At 47.4% G+C, this 15,494-nt stretch overlaps 1 protein-coding gene across 1 annotated transcript in view; it reads right to left on the reverse strand.

The window, feature by feature from the left end:
- Positions 1-15,494, reverse strand: part of Lgr6 (leucine rich repeat containing G protein-coupled receptor 6) — a 121,430-nt gene that overhangs the window by 19,506 nt on the left and 86,430 nt on the right. The window contains exons 7-9 of the mRNA XM_052200683.1: positions 3,043-3,111; positions 538-609; positions 299-370 (exon numbers count right to left, since the gene is read on the reverse strand). Coding sequence (XP_052056643.1) covers positions 299-370; positions 538-609; positions 3,043-3,111 — 213 coding nt within the window. The remainder of the gene's footprint in view (positions 1-298; positions 371-537; positions 610-3,042; positions 3,112-15,494) is intronic.

Below are 15,494 nucleotides of genomic sequence, written 5' to 3' on the forward strand. Positions count from 1 at the left end.
CCAAGTAAAACCAGAAAGGTCAGAGGTGTGCCTGCAGGCATGAAGAAGGGCTCTCTTCATCCATGACAGATACAGGAAGGAGCAACCAGGCGGTGAAGGTGCAGGGAGGCCACCAAGCTCTGGGAGATCTAGGATAGGTCTGCGAAAGCGGAAGTCTAGGGTCTCAAAAGCCTCTCCTGTGGTGCTTGTCACTGAGAGGTCTGCCTCTAAGAGGCAGAGGGCAGGAGAGAGTAAGCAGGAGGCATAGGGGGGAAGTCCAGACCGCAGAACCCAACGGCAGCCTCTGGTGCGCACTTACAGCGTATGCAGTTTAGACAGGTACTGGAATGCCGACCTTCCCACAAACTGGATTGGGTTGTCATAAAAATGTCTGGAAGAAAAACACCCGAGCCCTAGTTCAGATCCCACTCTTTTCAGGTCCCTACCCTTCTGGGAAGAGATCAACAGCTCTCCCACATTCTTTCTAGGGTATCTATCCACCCCGGGAAACCTCCATCCCCCAAAACACACAGCGCCAGGAGCTGGACAAGTACTCACATTGTCTGCAGGAGAGGGTTGCCTATGAAGGCCTTCTCTGGGATAGCCTTGATGTTGTTGTTGTGGAAACCCCTGGAAGACAGCACCCAGGAGCAGTGAGGGTTTGAAGAGAGGCGTGCAGAGGAAGAGTGTGGTACTTCATGTGGCTTTCTGACAGCTGACTAGACAGGTCCTGAGATCAAAGGGGCTTCAGCCTGGAAAGCTTGGCTTCCAACCCTGCCTGTGTGTTTTCATCTCCGTTCAACAACATACTCAGTCTTTCCGTGTGTGTGTGTGTGTGTGTGTGTGTGTGTGTGTGTGTGTGTGTGAGTGAGCCAGGGACAGTTCCCAGGTTTCAAGCTTCAGAAAGCCTGTGAGAATGACTCCAGAGAGAACAGCTGAGTTCAGGTCGGGAGGAAGGAATCTGCTCCTTGCTCCTTGGTCATCTGTGGCAGGAGCCATGGTCCCCACAGAGGAAGCCAAGGGTGTATGGGAAGGAATAGGAAGGTACAGGAAGTAAAGAACTTCCAGGGGATCCTGGGTAAGTGAGGCTCCTCCTGAAGTGAAGAGACACTGAGGGGATGAAGGACAGAGCCGGTGTTCAGTGGCCATAGATTGCGTCTGTGGGTGGCGAGCAACAAAGTACCCGCTGAGCGTCTGGGCTCTAGAAACTGGGAACAGTGTGTTTGTGTTGCTGTGAAGCTTTCCCAAGAACCAACTTTTTGGGCTGGAAATCACACAGCCCAGTCAGGACAGGCCTCTCAACACTCCCCCGCCTACCGGAGGTCTCTGGCTTTCTGTGTCCTAGCACATGCTCACTTCTCTCCATCTGTTTCCCATCATCCCATTCACCTCCATGCGCTGTCACTCAAGGCTCCTCCTCAGGTATCTCTGGCCAGTGCTGCCCACCAGGGCTTATTGGTTCCTTCTAATCATCATGTTTGTTGGAATATCTCTTTTGTGTTTTGGGCTAGGTTAAGTTCTGAGAGGCTAAAAGATTTATATGATAGAGGCCCTGTCCTCAAGCAGCTTTCTCTCAGTAGATGATGGATGGATGGATGCATGCATGCATGCATGCATGGATGCATGGATAGATGGATGGATGGTTGGTTGGTTGGATGCATGGATAGATGATGGGTGGATGGATGCATAGATGGATGCATGGATGCATGGATGTATGGATGGATAGATGGATGGATAGATGGATGGATGGATGGATGGATGGATGGATGGATGGATGCATGTATGCATGAATAGATGGACAGATGGATGGATGGATGGATAGATGGATAGATAGATGGGTGGATGGATGCATGTATGCATGCATGAATAGATGGACAGATAAATGGATGGATGGATGGATGGATGGATGGATGCATAGATAGACGGATGGATAGATGGTTGGATGTATGGATAGATGGATGGATGGTTGGATGGATGCATGCGTGCATGGACTCATACCAAATGTATACATTTTTCTCCAAAAATAAAACTATGAAGCACCTTGTCTCCTTAGTTGGATTCTAGTATAGCTGTATATTAGATCTCTGAGGTCACTGAGCATACCCCCCATCAAAGTTGATGTCCCTTCTGTGGTCATCCTCTCTGCTTTAACCACTTCCTGTCAGGTCTGTGCTTTGTACTGCTCCACTGACTAAAACAACTGTGCTCTTCTGCCCTCATTGCCACCTGAATCCCATTCATCCTTTGAGACTGGGCCCAGGAGACCTCAGTCCACAGTGAGCGGTCATTCTGAATTCCCATGGCTACTTTAGCCAATATACTATATACCACAGTTTAAGGCTGGAGTTATATGTTGCTTTGTCTTGTTCCTGTTTCAGGGATGCTCCTTTGTGTCATGAATGAGTGTTATTTTGTATTAATACTAAGCACAGCACCTAGTCTAGTGAATATTCAAAGAGATAATAAATGGTCGGGAAATTGAAGTGGCTCAGCAGGTAAAGGGGCTTGCTGTGCAAGCCAGGCATCCTGAGTTCGATGCCTGTAACCTACATAAATATAGAAGGAGAGACAATCTCCATGAAGTTGTCCTCTGACCTCTGCACATGTGCTGTGGGCATGTGCAACACACACACACACACACCATGCACACACAATTGAAACAATCATAATGATAAATTGCTATGGGACTCCAGAGTCAATTTCTCAATCCTTTCAGGGATGGTATTAAAGAGGGACCCTATAACCAGCCCCCAGTTCTTCTAAGTCTTCTTTAGACATAGACAGTCCAAAGCCAGGTCCAGGTTGCAAGAAGTGGTTTCTTGCACATATGCTCCCAGACTTGAAGGGCCCAAAGCCATTTATACTGATCAGACACCCCCCAAGAAGTGTTTAAAGCCAAGCTACCACGAGTTCTAACTATTGCTGCTCTGGGGGATGGGGGGGGTTTCCAGCCACAGATTTTAGGGCCAGTCACAAATTGCCTACAATAGGAGGCAATTTGGTCAATGAGTTAGGCCTCTGCCCCTGGGAGAAGCACCCGAAAACACCAGCAGAAGGTCTTACAATTCCTGCAGCCTGCCCAGGGTCCGGATAGCCACGGGGAACTCCTGCAGCTCATTATAGTTCAGGTCTCTGGAATGAAAAGCAGGGCAGTCATTAGCTCAGAGGCTTAACAGGGCATGTCAGGGTCCCCGAGACATGGAAACTTGGCTGTAGGGTTGGCCTGGGAGATGGGTTTTCCAATCTGTTGGATCCAGCTGCCAAGGTCTGAGAACACATTTTCTGAATGTTTGTACTCCATTTCTACTCCACAAATCCTTGGGCTTGGAGCTTTCCTGGCACCAGAACTGTTTTGAATGGGGATATATTTTAGGAGTGTGCATATCTGGATCTGCCTACCTCGGAATAGTCTCTAAAAAGTTTAGCAAAGTCTATTTTAAGTCTGTGGATTCATAGGATGGGAGATGAGAGGTAAGGAAGTGATCTTTAACACGTAACTAGTCTAGTGATTTCAGGGCGCTCTTCAGATTACAGCTACTTTAGCTATAGCCTCTGCTGGCTTCTTTTTGAGACAAAAAAAATCTCCTGTGTATCTCAGGTGGACTTGGACTTTGACTCCTTCAGCCTCAGACTCCACGGTGTTGGAGCTATGGTTGGGTGTCAACACACCTGGCTGATTTTTTTCCCCTTTGGGTGGTGACATGGGAGTTAATCTTTACTTTCTCTTCCATTTTGCTGCATTTCTGGTTTTCTTTTATACAAGGAACATTTATCACGTGCATACTCGGAAAACAAGGAAATAAACATTTTTAAAGGGTCAGTAAGTCAAGTTGGGCAGAAGGAGGGAATGCAAGCTTTCTAATAAACTAAATGTGTATGACTTTTAACAGTTTTTTATCTTTTCTAATTGAATTTCATATACTCAGGCTCTCTTATGTCCATTATTGTACAGAGAAGTCCATACCTGTGTGTGTGAGGATATTTGTATAATGATACTCATAATAGCATTCTCTTAGGCAGTAGAAGTCAATACTGGCCAGCCTATAAGCAATCACTACTTCATCTTTCCACTTCTTCAGCAGACCTTTTGGTTGTGCCCTCGGGCATCAATGGTAGTGTAAAAGGAGGAGACAAGTCACCGGCTGAGGGCTAATTTTAATTTTCATCAGAAGAAGTAGAACTACTTTTGACAAGTAGACAAGCCCATCAGAGGGGTGATACCTGCAGAAAGAGGTTCTTCAGAGTAACCATGAAGAAAAAGGATTGTTTCCTGCAGCTCCTTGGGTGGCTACGGTCTTTACAATTGCCTCTCTTGCTTTCTGTGAGGAGCCACAGAGGACTTTCAGAAAGTTTTGTTTCATTGTGTCATAGGATTCAGTCTCTCAGGGCTGCAACAGTCTTCATAAGAGACAGTCTTCAGAAGAGACAGCAACTTTCAAAAAATTAACTAGTTCTGACACTTAGTAGCCAATGGATTAGCCTATGTAGAATGTGCCTGATTTGGTAGAGGGTCTTGGTGCCTCTGAAGTTCTGTTTTTGGGGTACCCAGTCCCCAGCTTTGGAAGTATGTGGAGGTGTCAGTTTCAGGGATGGCTCTTGACCCTTTCGGGGAAGACTCTAGTCCGTGTTTTCAGCCTTTTGAGGCCCCACAACTTTAATGGCTGTCCAAGGCCACAGAAGGGGGCTGTGTGGAGGTCTTCTAATTGCAAAGCAACTTGGCAGAGTTTTGTGGATAAATATCATGTTAACACAGAGATAATGACAGGCTCTCCTGCACAGGAGGGTCATTACACTTAATAAGCCACAGGTAGAGCCAGGAACCCAGCCCAGGAGGCCAGAGGAACAGTGACAAGCGTCTGTCAGTCAGTGTGCTAGATAATTGTCCCCCTCTGCACGAATACTAATTACCCATTGCCCTCAGACTGCCCTGTCGACCTTAGGTGATTATACCAGAAAACCCCTCTTCTCTGCCCCATCCTTTAAGTGAGCCAGACACTTTGCTCTCCCATGGATCAGTTTGATCTGCTCACAGAGACGTTCCCACAGGCTGTGGGAGGGCAAGGCTGTGGACAAATGGGGGGGGGGGGGCAAGGTGACTGAAAGCAGAGGTACTAAGACTGGAAACAGGACTGTTCTAACTCTGGGGTCCTTGGGGTTCTACCGAGGGCTGCACAAGTCACCCAGTGCATCAGGTGAGGAGCACAGGAGCAGATGGCAGGGGACAGAGAGAGATACCTTTTAGATCTTTAACTCCATAAATGTTGATCTTCCTGTCTCAGTGTTTCACAGTCAAATGGCCCCCTCTCAACTGGCTTCAGTTTCTTTAGGAGCTTTCCACTGTTGCCCAGGAAGAGTTCTATTTTCCATAAGTAACAAGGATGTTTCTTGACTCAAAACACTTCGATATCCCATTGTCTCTAACAAAACGTATTGCAGATGTCTAGCCTGAGACCCTCTGGTAGCTGTATATTCCCTCTAGCTAGAATATCCTTCCCCCAGATATTTGTATGGCTACATAGTTCACTCAGGCCCCTTCCAGAGATAGCCATCTTCAGAGAAGCTTTCTCTGACCAGCGTATTTGGAACAAGACATCCTGTCGCCCTCTCTGCTTTCATGTTACATTACAATTCGCCTCTTCCTCTTCTGAGTTTCTCCTCTCCTAACGTGGCAGCACATAACTGGTTCATCCTCACAGCTCAGTGTTTGAAAATCAAGGGTGCCCTTTAAACTTGCTTCAGCTCCTTTCAGAATTCTCCATTTTTGCCCATGGGGAATTTTATTTTCATAAGTAATAAAGATATGTCACTCTGAAGATATATGCCTGGCCTTGTCAAGGGCAGTGACCAAGACAAGACAGAAGGAATACTGTGTGACCTGGCTCTAAGTCACAAGGTCTCCCAGGCTCTGCTTTCACAATCTAGGAATCCTCACAGCAGTTTGTAAGGAAGCCCAGACGGGACTCACGAGTGGTGAGCTCTACGGAGAGGGTGAGCTGACAGCCAGTGGAGAGGTTTCCAATAAGTGAGAGAGGCTGTGGGACAGCCCTTAGCCCTCTCTGAGCCTCCAGTGACTACAGCCTCCTCAGTGATCCCAGGGAGCCCGGCCAAGCCAGGAACTCACAAGAAATAATAAAGTGTTACTTTAGGTCACTACGTTTTGGAGTGATTTTTATGACACAAGAGACTTCCCTTTCTTTGCCTTTGTGGAACTTATTGGCACATGACATTTCTTTTCTTCCTACCCAACCAGAAACGAAAGCTTCTTGAAAGTGAGAATTCTGTCTGTTTTGAACTTTAAACACCAAAATAATGCCTGACACAGAGCAGGACCTCAGCAAGTATGTGCCGAATAATCAATTGAAAAGCACTAAACAAGCTTATTAATAATAAAAAGATCAATATATTCATGAGAATTCAGGATATTCTTGAGATTTTTTTTTTTTGGTGGATGTCAAAATGACACAGGATAGTTGGGAGGGACACTGTCAGGGTTGCCCTGAGCCTCGGAGACCATGGGGTGTGTTCTGGGTGGCTTTTCTCCCACGGAGCACTTATATAGCTCATTGGACCCGCGTTCAGGCTGCCAGATTGAGTGGTTCCAGTTCTCCTTGGCAGTTTCTGGTCAGGAACTTTGCCAGGAGTCGACAGACAGTGGGGAAAGGCATGTGGTAAAAGGCATGCGAACTAGACGGCTATTTTTATAGAGAAATGTGGGAGAAGAAAACTCACACAAACGTCCACAAGAACTCTGCAAACTCCACACCAGTGAGGTGACCGCATCTGGGTGTCTACATAGGTTCAGTGACCTGAGACGTCACCAAACTCTAGCTTTGTTTTGTACCATGTAGATGGAGCCTGGCTCTCATGCTCAGGAACTGTGTTCTGGCACCCAGTGAATTCAACTCATTGAAATAGACAGTGTGGCCAAAAGTCACAAAATACACAAAGCATTCTGCTAGGCAGAGTGGGAGATGATGAGGCAGAGAGAAACAGAAGACAAGTAGAGCCCACAAAGCATTAGGACTGTCATACACCTGGAGAGGCCACACCTGGAGAGACCACACTTGGAGAGGCTACACCTGGAGAGGCCACACCTGGAGAGGCCACACCTGGAGAGACCACACTTGGAGAGGCTACACCTGGAGAGGCCACACCTGGAGAGGTCACACCTGGAGAGGCCACACCTGGAGAGGTCACACCTGGTGAGCCTACACCTGGAGAGGTCACACCTGGAGAGCCTACACCTGGAGAGGCCACACCTGGAAGACTTTATGGAGATGGGACATCTGAACTAGGTTTGAAGAACACAACTCAGAGGAGATAAACAATTGGCTTAGCTCTGAGAAGCAAATGGAACTATTTAGAGGGGAGCTTCTCTCCCCTTACGGATTGCCACATACTATCCCTGCCTTTGGCCATAGGTGGACGACCAACACTGGCTAAGCACTCACTGTGGTGCTTTGGCTGAATGATCCCCACCCTCCAACAGTCTAGAGAGATGGATTCTCTTCCTACAGCCATATTTTTTCAGTGGAGGGAAGCGAGAAAACACACCCATGCTCAATCATCAGTACCTAGCAAGTGACTGGCAGAAGTCACTGCCTATTCGCTCAGATCCCTCTCCTCTCTGCTCTACAACTGCGGTGTCTGATGCCAGAGTGCCACGTCCAGCTATTTAATTATAGGTAAATGAGATTTTTATCTTAGTTTTTCTTTTTTTTATCTCAGTTTCCGTAGCTACATTTCAAATGTTCTATAGCAACACATGACTAGCAGCTATTGTGTTAAAAAACACAGATCTAGAACATTCCTACCATTGCAGGGAATTCTATTAGAGGGCCTAACAGAAGGAATATCTAAAAGTATAGCTGGAGTATATTTCCAAGCCTCCCTTACAATAGGTGTGGCTACATGACCATATTTCCCCCCAAGAAGGTAGGCAGAAATGTCTCTGCATTTCTATCTCTGACTTTTATAAAATAGCTGGCTTTCCTCTTCCATGGCCGATCTACCTTTCCCCCTGCAAAACACAGTTTCCTTTTCCAGGGCTGGCAAAACCCAGGCTCCTGAGTGAGCGACGGAGGAAATGCCACATGCCAAGAGGAAATATTCTCTCGGGGCAGTGGTGGCACATGCCTTTGATCCCAGGACATGAGAGGCAGAGGCAGGTGGATTTCTGAGTTTGAGGCCAGCCGGTTCTACAGAGTGAGTTCCAGGACAGCCAGGGCTACACAGAGAAACCCTGTCTCTAAAAACCCCCAAAATAAAACTTTTTTTAAAAAAGAAAGAAATATTCTCCTGGAACTGCTACATAATCCAGAAAAACAAACAAACAAACAAACAGACAAGCACTGCCTTCCACTATCTGTGAGTCACTACACACCTTTGTCTGTTTATCCCAGCAATTTCGCCTATCTTACAGAATTCACACAGCCGGGATTTGAACCCTGGTGGCTAGAATGTGGCGTCTACACTCCTGACTACTACCTGTCTGCCAGAAAGTTCTTTTTAAACCGCAAATCTGACTCTATGACTCTCCTACACTGAAAAGTCTAGAACGGCTTTCAGAAAAAAAAAAAAAAGACAAAACAAAGCCAAATTCCTCAGCAGGCTTCGATACCCTCGATCAAATACGTTGCTTCACCTGCCCTCAGCCCTGTGTGTATTTCACATTTCTTTGGTGTTTGCCTCAACCACTTTCACCTGGAATGCCCTTTCCCTACACCCTCAGCTGCTGAAGTTCTAGTCATCCCTTGAAATTGTGTTCAAATATACCTTTTCCACAGACTCCACCTCATCCTTATACTCAGAGTCATGCGCCCTCTCAGCAGTTCTCTGGCGCTTTCTTCCTCAGCGTGCAGGACAGCCATGGCGGATGACGATGCCTTGGTAATAATAGTAATTACTGTGTAAGGGCTATGTTTCTTGGAGGTTTGCATATGTTAATCCTGCCGATCCCCACCATTCCCTTTGAGGTAAGCACTGTTTGGAGACAGGAAACTGAGCACAGAGACAGGCAGTCATTTGGCAACAGCTCTGCAGCTGGAATAGCTGAGCTTGAAGCCCCGGCAGGCCAAGAGCACCATGAGGTTATCTGCATATATCTTCTCCCACCCCTGGGACAGCAGGAAACTTCATGAGGTCTGGGAACTCCTGGTTACTATTTTGGATCCCTTGCCATCCAGGCACAGGGCTACACATGTGAATATCCATTGTCAAAGATTATCATTTGAGCCTGTTGTACAAGACCACATGGTGGAAAGCCTTCTAGCCGTTGTGACTGGCTGTTTCAGGGCAGCACCCCAGTCTTTGGGGAATCTACTCGACTCTTAGAAACCACAGCTTAGTCTGATCCTTATGATGCCCTACACTTCTGATAGAAAACTCATCCATGGGTCTATGGCTTTTTAGTCTGTTATCTTTAATAGTCCGTGGAACCAGCCAGAAGCCCAAGAAGCGGTCACTGTTCTGTTTGCCTCTCGCAGGGGCCAGAAACAGATGGGGAAGGACTAAGGTTAAAGAGAAACCATACCATCTCCAACTGGAGCTCAGCCTGGAAGCTGCGGCTGTCCGTGCCTAATCCTCCCCTTCGTCTGTCTGCTTAGTTTTCAGCCAAATCCAATCAAACTGATGGCAAGCAGTCGGTCAGAACATTTGAGAAGGCTGCTCAAGCCCCAGGCTGCTTCAGGACTCCCAACTCTAGTTCTTTCCTTTCCTTTCCATCTGGGTGTGCAGAATGCCCAGTTCCTGAGCTCTCTGGGGACCCTTGCTGTGGGTCCGTGGGCACTGCTGGTAGGATTTCACACATCTTTTTTATTGACGAGGAAACCAGGGTTTGGAGAGAAAAGGTAAGGTGGTAGGATTCTCAAAGGTAGATCTTGAACTCAGGCCCTTTTGGCCACTTTCTCAACCACCCAGAGTTGGATCCTGGAAAGACTATGAACAGCAGGGCTCAAGGAAAAGGGGAAAGATGGAATGTGGAAGGGGAAGGTTCTACAGAATTTCCTAAAGGTGCCTATAAACACCTGAAGCCAAATGATTATTATGTAGAAGCCATGTTTGTACATCATCCATGTGAGAGTATAAAGTTCTTGGGCTTCCATTAACCAACAAGGTCACACTGATCAGGCTGCTTGATTTCCTCAGCGTGCTTCATTACCTGAAGCTGAGCATACCCATGGCAGAACATGGCTCTATTCCGCTGGTCCAGAAACCAGCACAGAGGAGCTGATCAAAGGACGCCAACGCCTTGGAGTCCTCCCTACACTTCCTCCACCACACGCTACAACTGTAGGTATAAAAGCTGCTCTGTCTACTTCTCATAGCAATTAAGAAAGATGAATTACATTAATTGGGTTTCCACTTAACATTTTATTATCGAGACTAATATTTATGTTTATTACCAGATCTCAGATAAGGGCACAGGGGAAGAGTAGGTGAGCCTGAATCCTCGGGATGAGACTCAACGCATGACCATTTCAGATGGGCTCTAACCTCTGAGCCACTTTATTTCCCGAGGCCCGGAATTAAGGCAAGCAAGGGCCGTGAATGCATGTCTTAACTGCTCTTCCTACACTGTGGATGGAGCACCTGTCTTTAATCTTGCTGCACGTGCATGGCGCAGAAGACTGCAGAGCCAGGAACCAACACTTTATGACTAATAGCATTGTTTTGCCTTCTAAACAGCCTACATAAAAGGCCACCCATTAATAACTGCAGCAATTAGTAAAATTGTCATCAGTTTCTATTGAGAGGCACAGACACGCCCTCCTTCCACCTACACGCTCTTCCTTGCCAGCGTACATTTGGAAGAGCAGGCTGATTCTAACAACAGAAGCTGGTCTCTCCTACGGAGATTTCTTGTTTTTCTGAGCTAATGAAACACCTGGGATCGCAGAAGCCTAAGCTTGGAACGGAGATGAAAGGTAACATTCTAACCAGCCCCACAGCGGGAATCAGCTCCAAGATTCTGGCCAGATGGGGATCCAGTTTTTGCTTAGATTGTCCCCAGTGGTAAGATACACTCCAAGTTTGCTAACTGCCCAGTGCAGCCACTGTGGGGCTGCTCTACACACTGACTAAAGCTTCCTTGCCCGAAGCCAAAACCCTACCTCCCCATCTCCCTTGGCTCTTCTGGATGGAGGGCCACACTGTCCCATGCGTATCTAACAAAGAACATCACACCACACCCAAGGCTTCTTTCTGCCTGGTTCTTTGAATCACCTTTTGTAGACGCCTCGAATCTCTCACCTAGGAAAGCCCCTGTTGCTCTGAAGATGCGACACCCAGAACAGGATCTAACTTTCTGGTTTTGATCAGATCCCTGAGATGACCTTTGATCCCAGGTTCCTGTCAATGTAGACCACCTGGAGGCTGTAAATATGCCTGACCTCAACGGAGCGTGGAGCTTGAAGGACCATTGCAATGAGCAAGGCCCACACCCAGCGCTTAGCGGTAGGTTAGAGCCTGGGACATCTGTGGTAGGGACTACCGGGCTATAAAGTCTGACTAGGGGACACTTAAGTCTGATGTTCAGCGAAGAGGTCTGGGCTGGAGTTCTCAGTGGATGCACAGTGTTTAAAGCTAGACCAGACTCTGTGAGGTATCACCACAGAATGAGCCCCTGGGTGTGATATTGTTAAGGACTTGGAATCTTGAAGAATGAGATGTGAGCAATACACTAGCGATCAACTTAAAGAAGCTCAAAACATCTGGGGTAAAAACCTTTACTGTCAACAATGCCTACCTGTTCTACGGAGCCTGCAACGAGTTCTGGCACTTAAGAGATGCTTGGTATTTGTGGGATGATTGAGTACACAGCAACAAAAGCCAAGGGAGTGGGGATAATTGATTCTTTCCAGCTCTTCCTTCCTACAGATATGCAAAGGCCGGTCTCCAGCTTCTCCGGTTCCTCTCCCTGGCATCTGTTAAGGATCCACGGTAGAGCCCTCCTCCCCTAACCTCTGGTCCTTCTCCCTTCCAGACCAGCTGGCTGGGGTTCCTGGGGGAGTGAGGGGTTGAGTGGAAGTTTTTGCTCTATTGCCAACAGAGAGGAAGGGGCGGAGGTGACAGGAGGCGACCTTGGCTACCCCCGACGCCAGGGCGATGGGAAAGGGAATGTTGTGCTGGGAAGAACTATTAATAACTTGTCATGGTCACAGAACGCAAGACAAACTCATTGGGCAGCTCAATTTTCTGCCTGTTAAAAGTCATTAGTGGTTCTGTGGGGAAAGCCAGAAAAAAAAGTTTTATATGGAACAATAAATTCCTCTATAAGCCACAGAAGCCCACAAATTTGCAGCTAATAAACCCACAAGTGTAAGATGATTAAGAATGTGGGGGAAGGAGTTCCTTGATACCCTGCCTCAAGAGGCATTGTGGTCTGAGGAGCTGTCATGAGGCCAAAGGCAGAGACGCCCGAGTTCTGATTCTGCCTCTTAACCAGCTAAGCGGCCTTAGATAGATCGTCAGCTCTCTGCCTTGGTTGTCCATTTGTAACAAGAGGATGCACAGTTCCCACCTGTCTTCCTCAACAAGTAGCAGGGGAGGGGGGGGGGGGACAAGAAATGAGATGAGAGGGTGCCTGGAGAGATGGCTCAGCAGTTAAGAGCACTGACTGTTCTCCCGAGGATCCTGAGTTCAAATCCCAGCAACCACATGGTGGCTCACAAACCATCCATGATAAGATCTGCCACCCTCTTCTGGGGTGTCTGAAGACAGCTACAGTGTACTTACATAGAATAAATAAATCTTAAAAAAAAGAAGAAGAAATGAGATGAGAGGTGAACTAACTATTAAAGAGAAGAAATTGTAATTTTCCTAAAGATAAGAAGTTAAGATTAAAACACGAATAGACTGCGCAGGGTGCGGTCCCAGCATTCTAGGACACTGAGACAAGAGGACCGTTGTGAGTCTGAGATCAGCTTAGACTACATAGATGGACCCTGTCTTAAGATAGAAAGAGCAGATACTAGTGAAGTGAGCTGACAGCCTTTGAGATACAAAACCAGAAAAGAGCAAGCTGTGCAGCGGGGGTGGGGGGGGGGGTGGGGGGGGTGGGGGGGGGGGAAGGCGACTGCCACCAAGCCTAAGGAATGGAGTGTGCTTCTCAGGGACCACATGGTAGGAAGAGAAAATCGACTTACTCCTGCATGCTGTCCTCCAGCCTGAACATGCACATTTGTACACGTACACACACACACACACACACACGAAATTTAATAAAACTGAAAGAAAGGGGGGGAAGAAAGAAGGAGAGGAGGAGGAACAGAATGAGAACAAGAGGATGTGGTAACACAGGCTGGTGACTGCCAGCCTGTGCAACATAGCAAGATCCTGTCTAAAGAAACTCAGGGAGAGAGAGCGGGAGAAAGAAAGAGGCAAGAAAGAGAAAGATCAGAAAACTTCATGTAGACCTCTGCCCTCTGTCACATCTTTGCCAGTAGGGAGCCATATTGTCTGTCTATATTTCCCAAAAGACATGCCCAACTCATCCTAACTGTTGGTGCCTATGAAAGTGACCTTGGGCACAGCACCTTTGCTGAAAGAATCTAGTGAAAGATCTCCAGGATGTCAGCCTGAGCTATCAGGCCAGGTCCTAAATCCAATAATAAGAATTTTTTAAAGAGTCATTTATTTATGTGTACGATTGCTGTCTTCAGACACACCAGAAGAGGGCATAAAATCCCATTGCAGATGGCTGTGAGCCACCATGTGGTTGCTGGGAATTGAACTCAGGACCTCTGGAAGAGCAGTCAGTGCTCTGAACCACTGAGCCATTTCTCCAGCCAATGATAATAATTTTTATAAGAGAAGGCACAAATGAAGTTGTGTGAGGATGGAGGCAGTGTCTGGAGGGTACATCTCTAAACCAAGGGATGCCAAGGAATGCCAGCAACCATCAGATATAAAGAGAGAGTGGGTGTGGAGAAGGGAATAGAGACAGCCTCAAACCCTACAGAAGTAACCAGTCCCGCCAACCCCTTGATTTTGAACTTCTGACCTCTAGAACCATGGAAGAATAAATGGCTGTTTTCTTAAGCCACCAAGTTTGTGGTAGTTTGTCATGGCAGCCACAGGAAACTAATCCAGCAGTCCTCTCCCGAGTGAGTGCCCGAGAGTTCTGATTCATCGTGGAGTGATGAGTCGCAGAAGGGAGCACTGCAGAATGGCACCTTGGGGCAGCACCCTCCCTGCCATCTTCCAGCCAAACCAAGAGCTAAGTCCGAAAGGCAAGGCCAACATAGGCTAAGCACCTATGGTGCTGCAAAGTACTGCACAGAGTCACCACATTCATGTGGCTAGAAAATGTACACCACAGGAGTACATTTTTAGCCACAGCTACTGTTGAAGTAAGAACGTCCTTTGGAAGCATCTCAGGGATGTCAACTGATGTGGAACGCACAACGCAAGACCTTTGCAATGTCCCGTGAATCGTAAACCATTGGCCTCCTTTCCGACTTGTGATGGCTGAAGCTTTTGAAAGGTCAAGTGACTTGAACATGCCACATGCTGGTGGCCGTGTGAGGATTTGAATCCAAGTCTGCTGACTCAAGTCTAATCCTTGAACTTCTCTGGAATGTCCCGAGCCCTGGAAGAGTCGTGGTGGAAATCCACCTGATGTTCTGTTCCAGATGAAAGCCTGATGGTCAGTCCAGCACTGGGGAGTGGCCAGACATTTTCAGGGCCAATCCCAAGAGAATTGAGAGTGAAACATTTGTGGTTTCAATGACAAAGAGACAGGAGTACATCTTCTAGCCACAGCTACTGTTGAAGTAAGAATGCCCTTTGGAAGCATCGCAGAGATGTCAGTTGACGAGGAATGCGCAATTCTGGACTTTAAGGTGAGATTCTATAGTCTCACCCTGTCCATTGTACTTCACAGCCCCATGTTGAGGGCTGGTCTGATGAGGGAGAGAAGGAGCTGAGCCAGAAGGCTTCTGTTCTCACTCAGGCCCAGGCCCTCTTCCAACAGGGACTGTCCAGCCAGCTTGGGCCAGATTTAACAAGGTCATAACAAGGCCCAGAGATCATTGCCTGGGCTTGAGGAAGGGAGGTATTGTTTTTCAGAGGTTTCAGAACCCACCCTTACCCTGAGTTCTGTGAAGATGTAGGCATCAAGTTCTCAGACATGGGCCCTCGAGGATGGAATCAGGGTTCCCAAACCATGCCTGTTTTGGTTAAGTATATAGTTGGGGATTTGAACACTGAGTTTTCAGTCTGGCATAGCTGCCTGTGTTTCCCAAACTTGAAATTCCAGTGACTGACCGAGGAACGTCGGCACCTGGTTTCATGGAGAATTTTCCTGGAACATTTTTTTTCCAATCTAGATTTCTTTTATATCAACCTATATACCTAGAGAGTCCTGGAACCAGCTTGAGGGTCTAACATGGAAAGAGGACACGCTACATTAAAGACGGATGGTCCGGCCACCTCTGCTTTGGAGTTTCCCTAAAGTGGTGGTCATCCTCGCTGTGGGAGTTCAAAGACTTGTGGATGCAGGACCGAGCAAGTCT

Source organism: Apodemus sylvaticus, chromosome 12 (genome assembly GCF_947179515.1).
Source record: "Apodemus sylvaticus chromosome 12, mApoSyl1.1, whole genome shotgun sequence".
In the NCBI taxonomy this organism is placed as follows: domain Eukaryota; kingdom Metazoa; phylum Chordata; class Mammalia; order Rodentia; family Muridae; genus Apodemus; species Apodemus sylvaticus.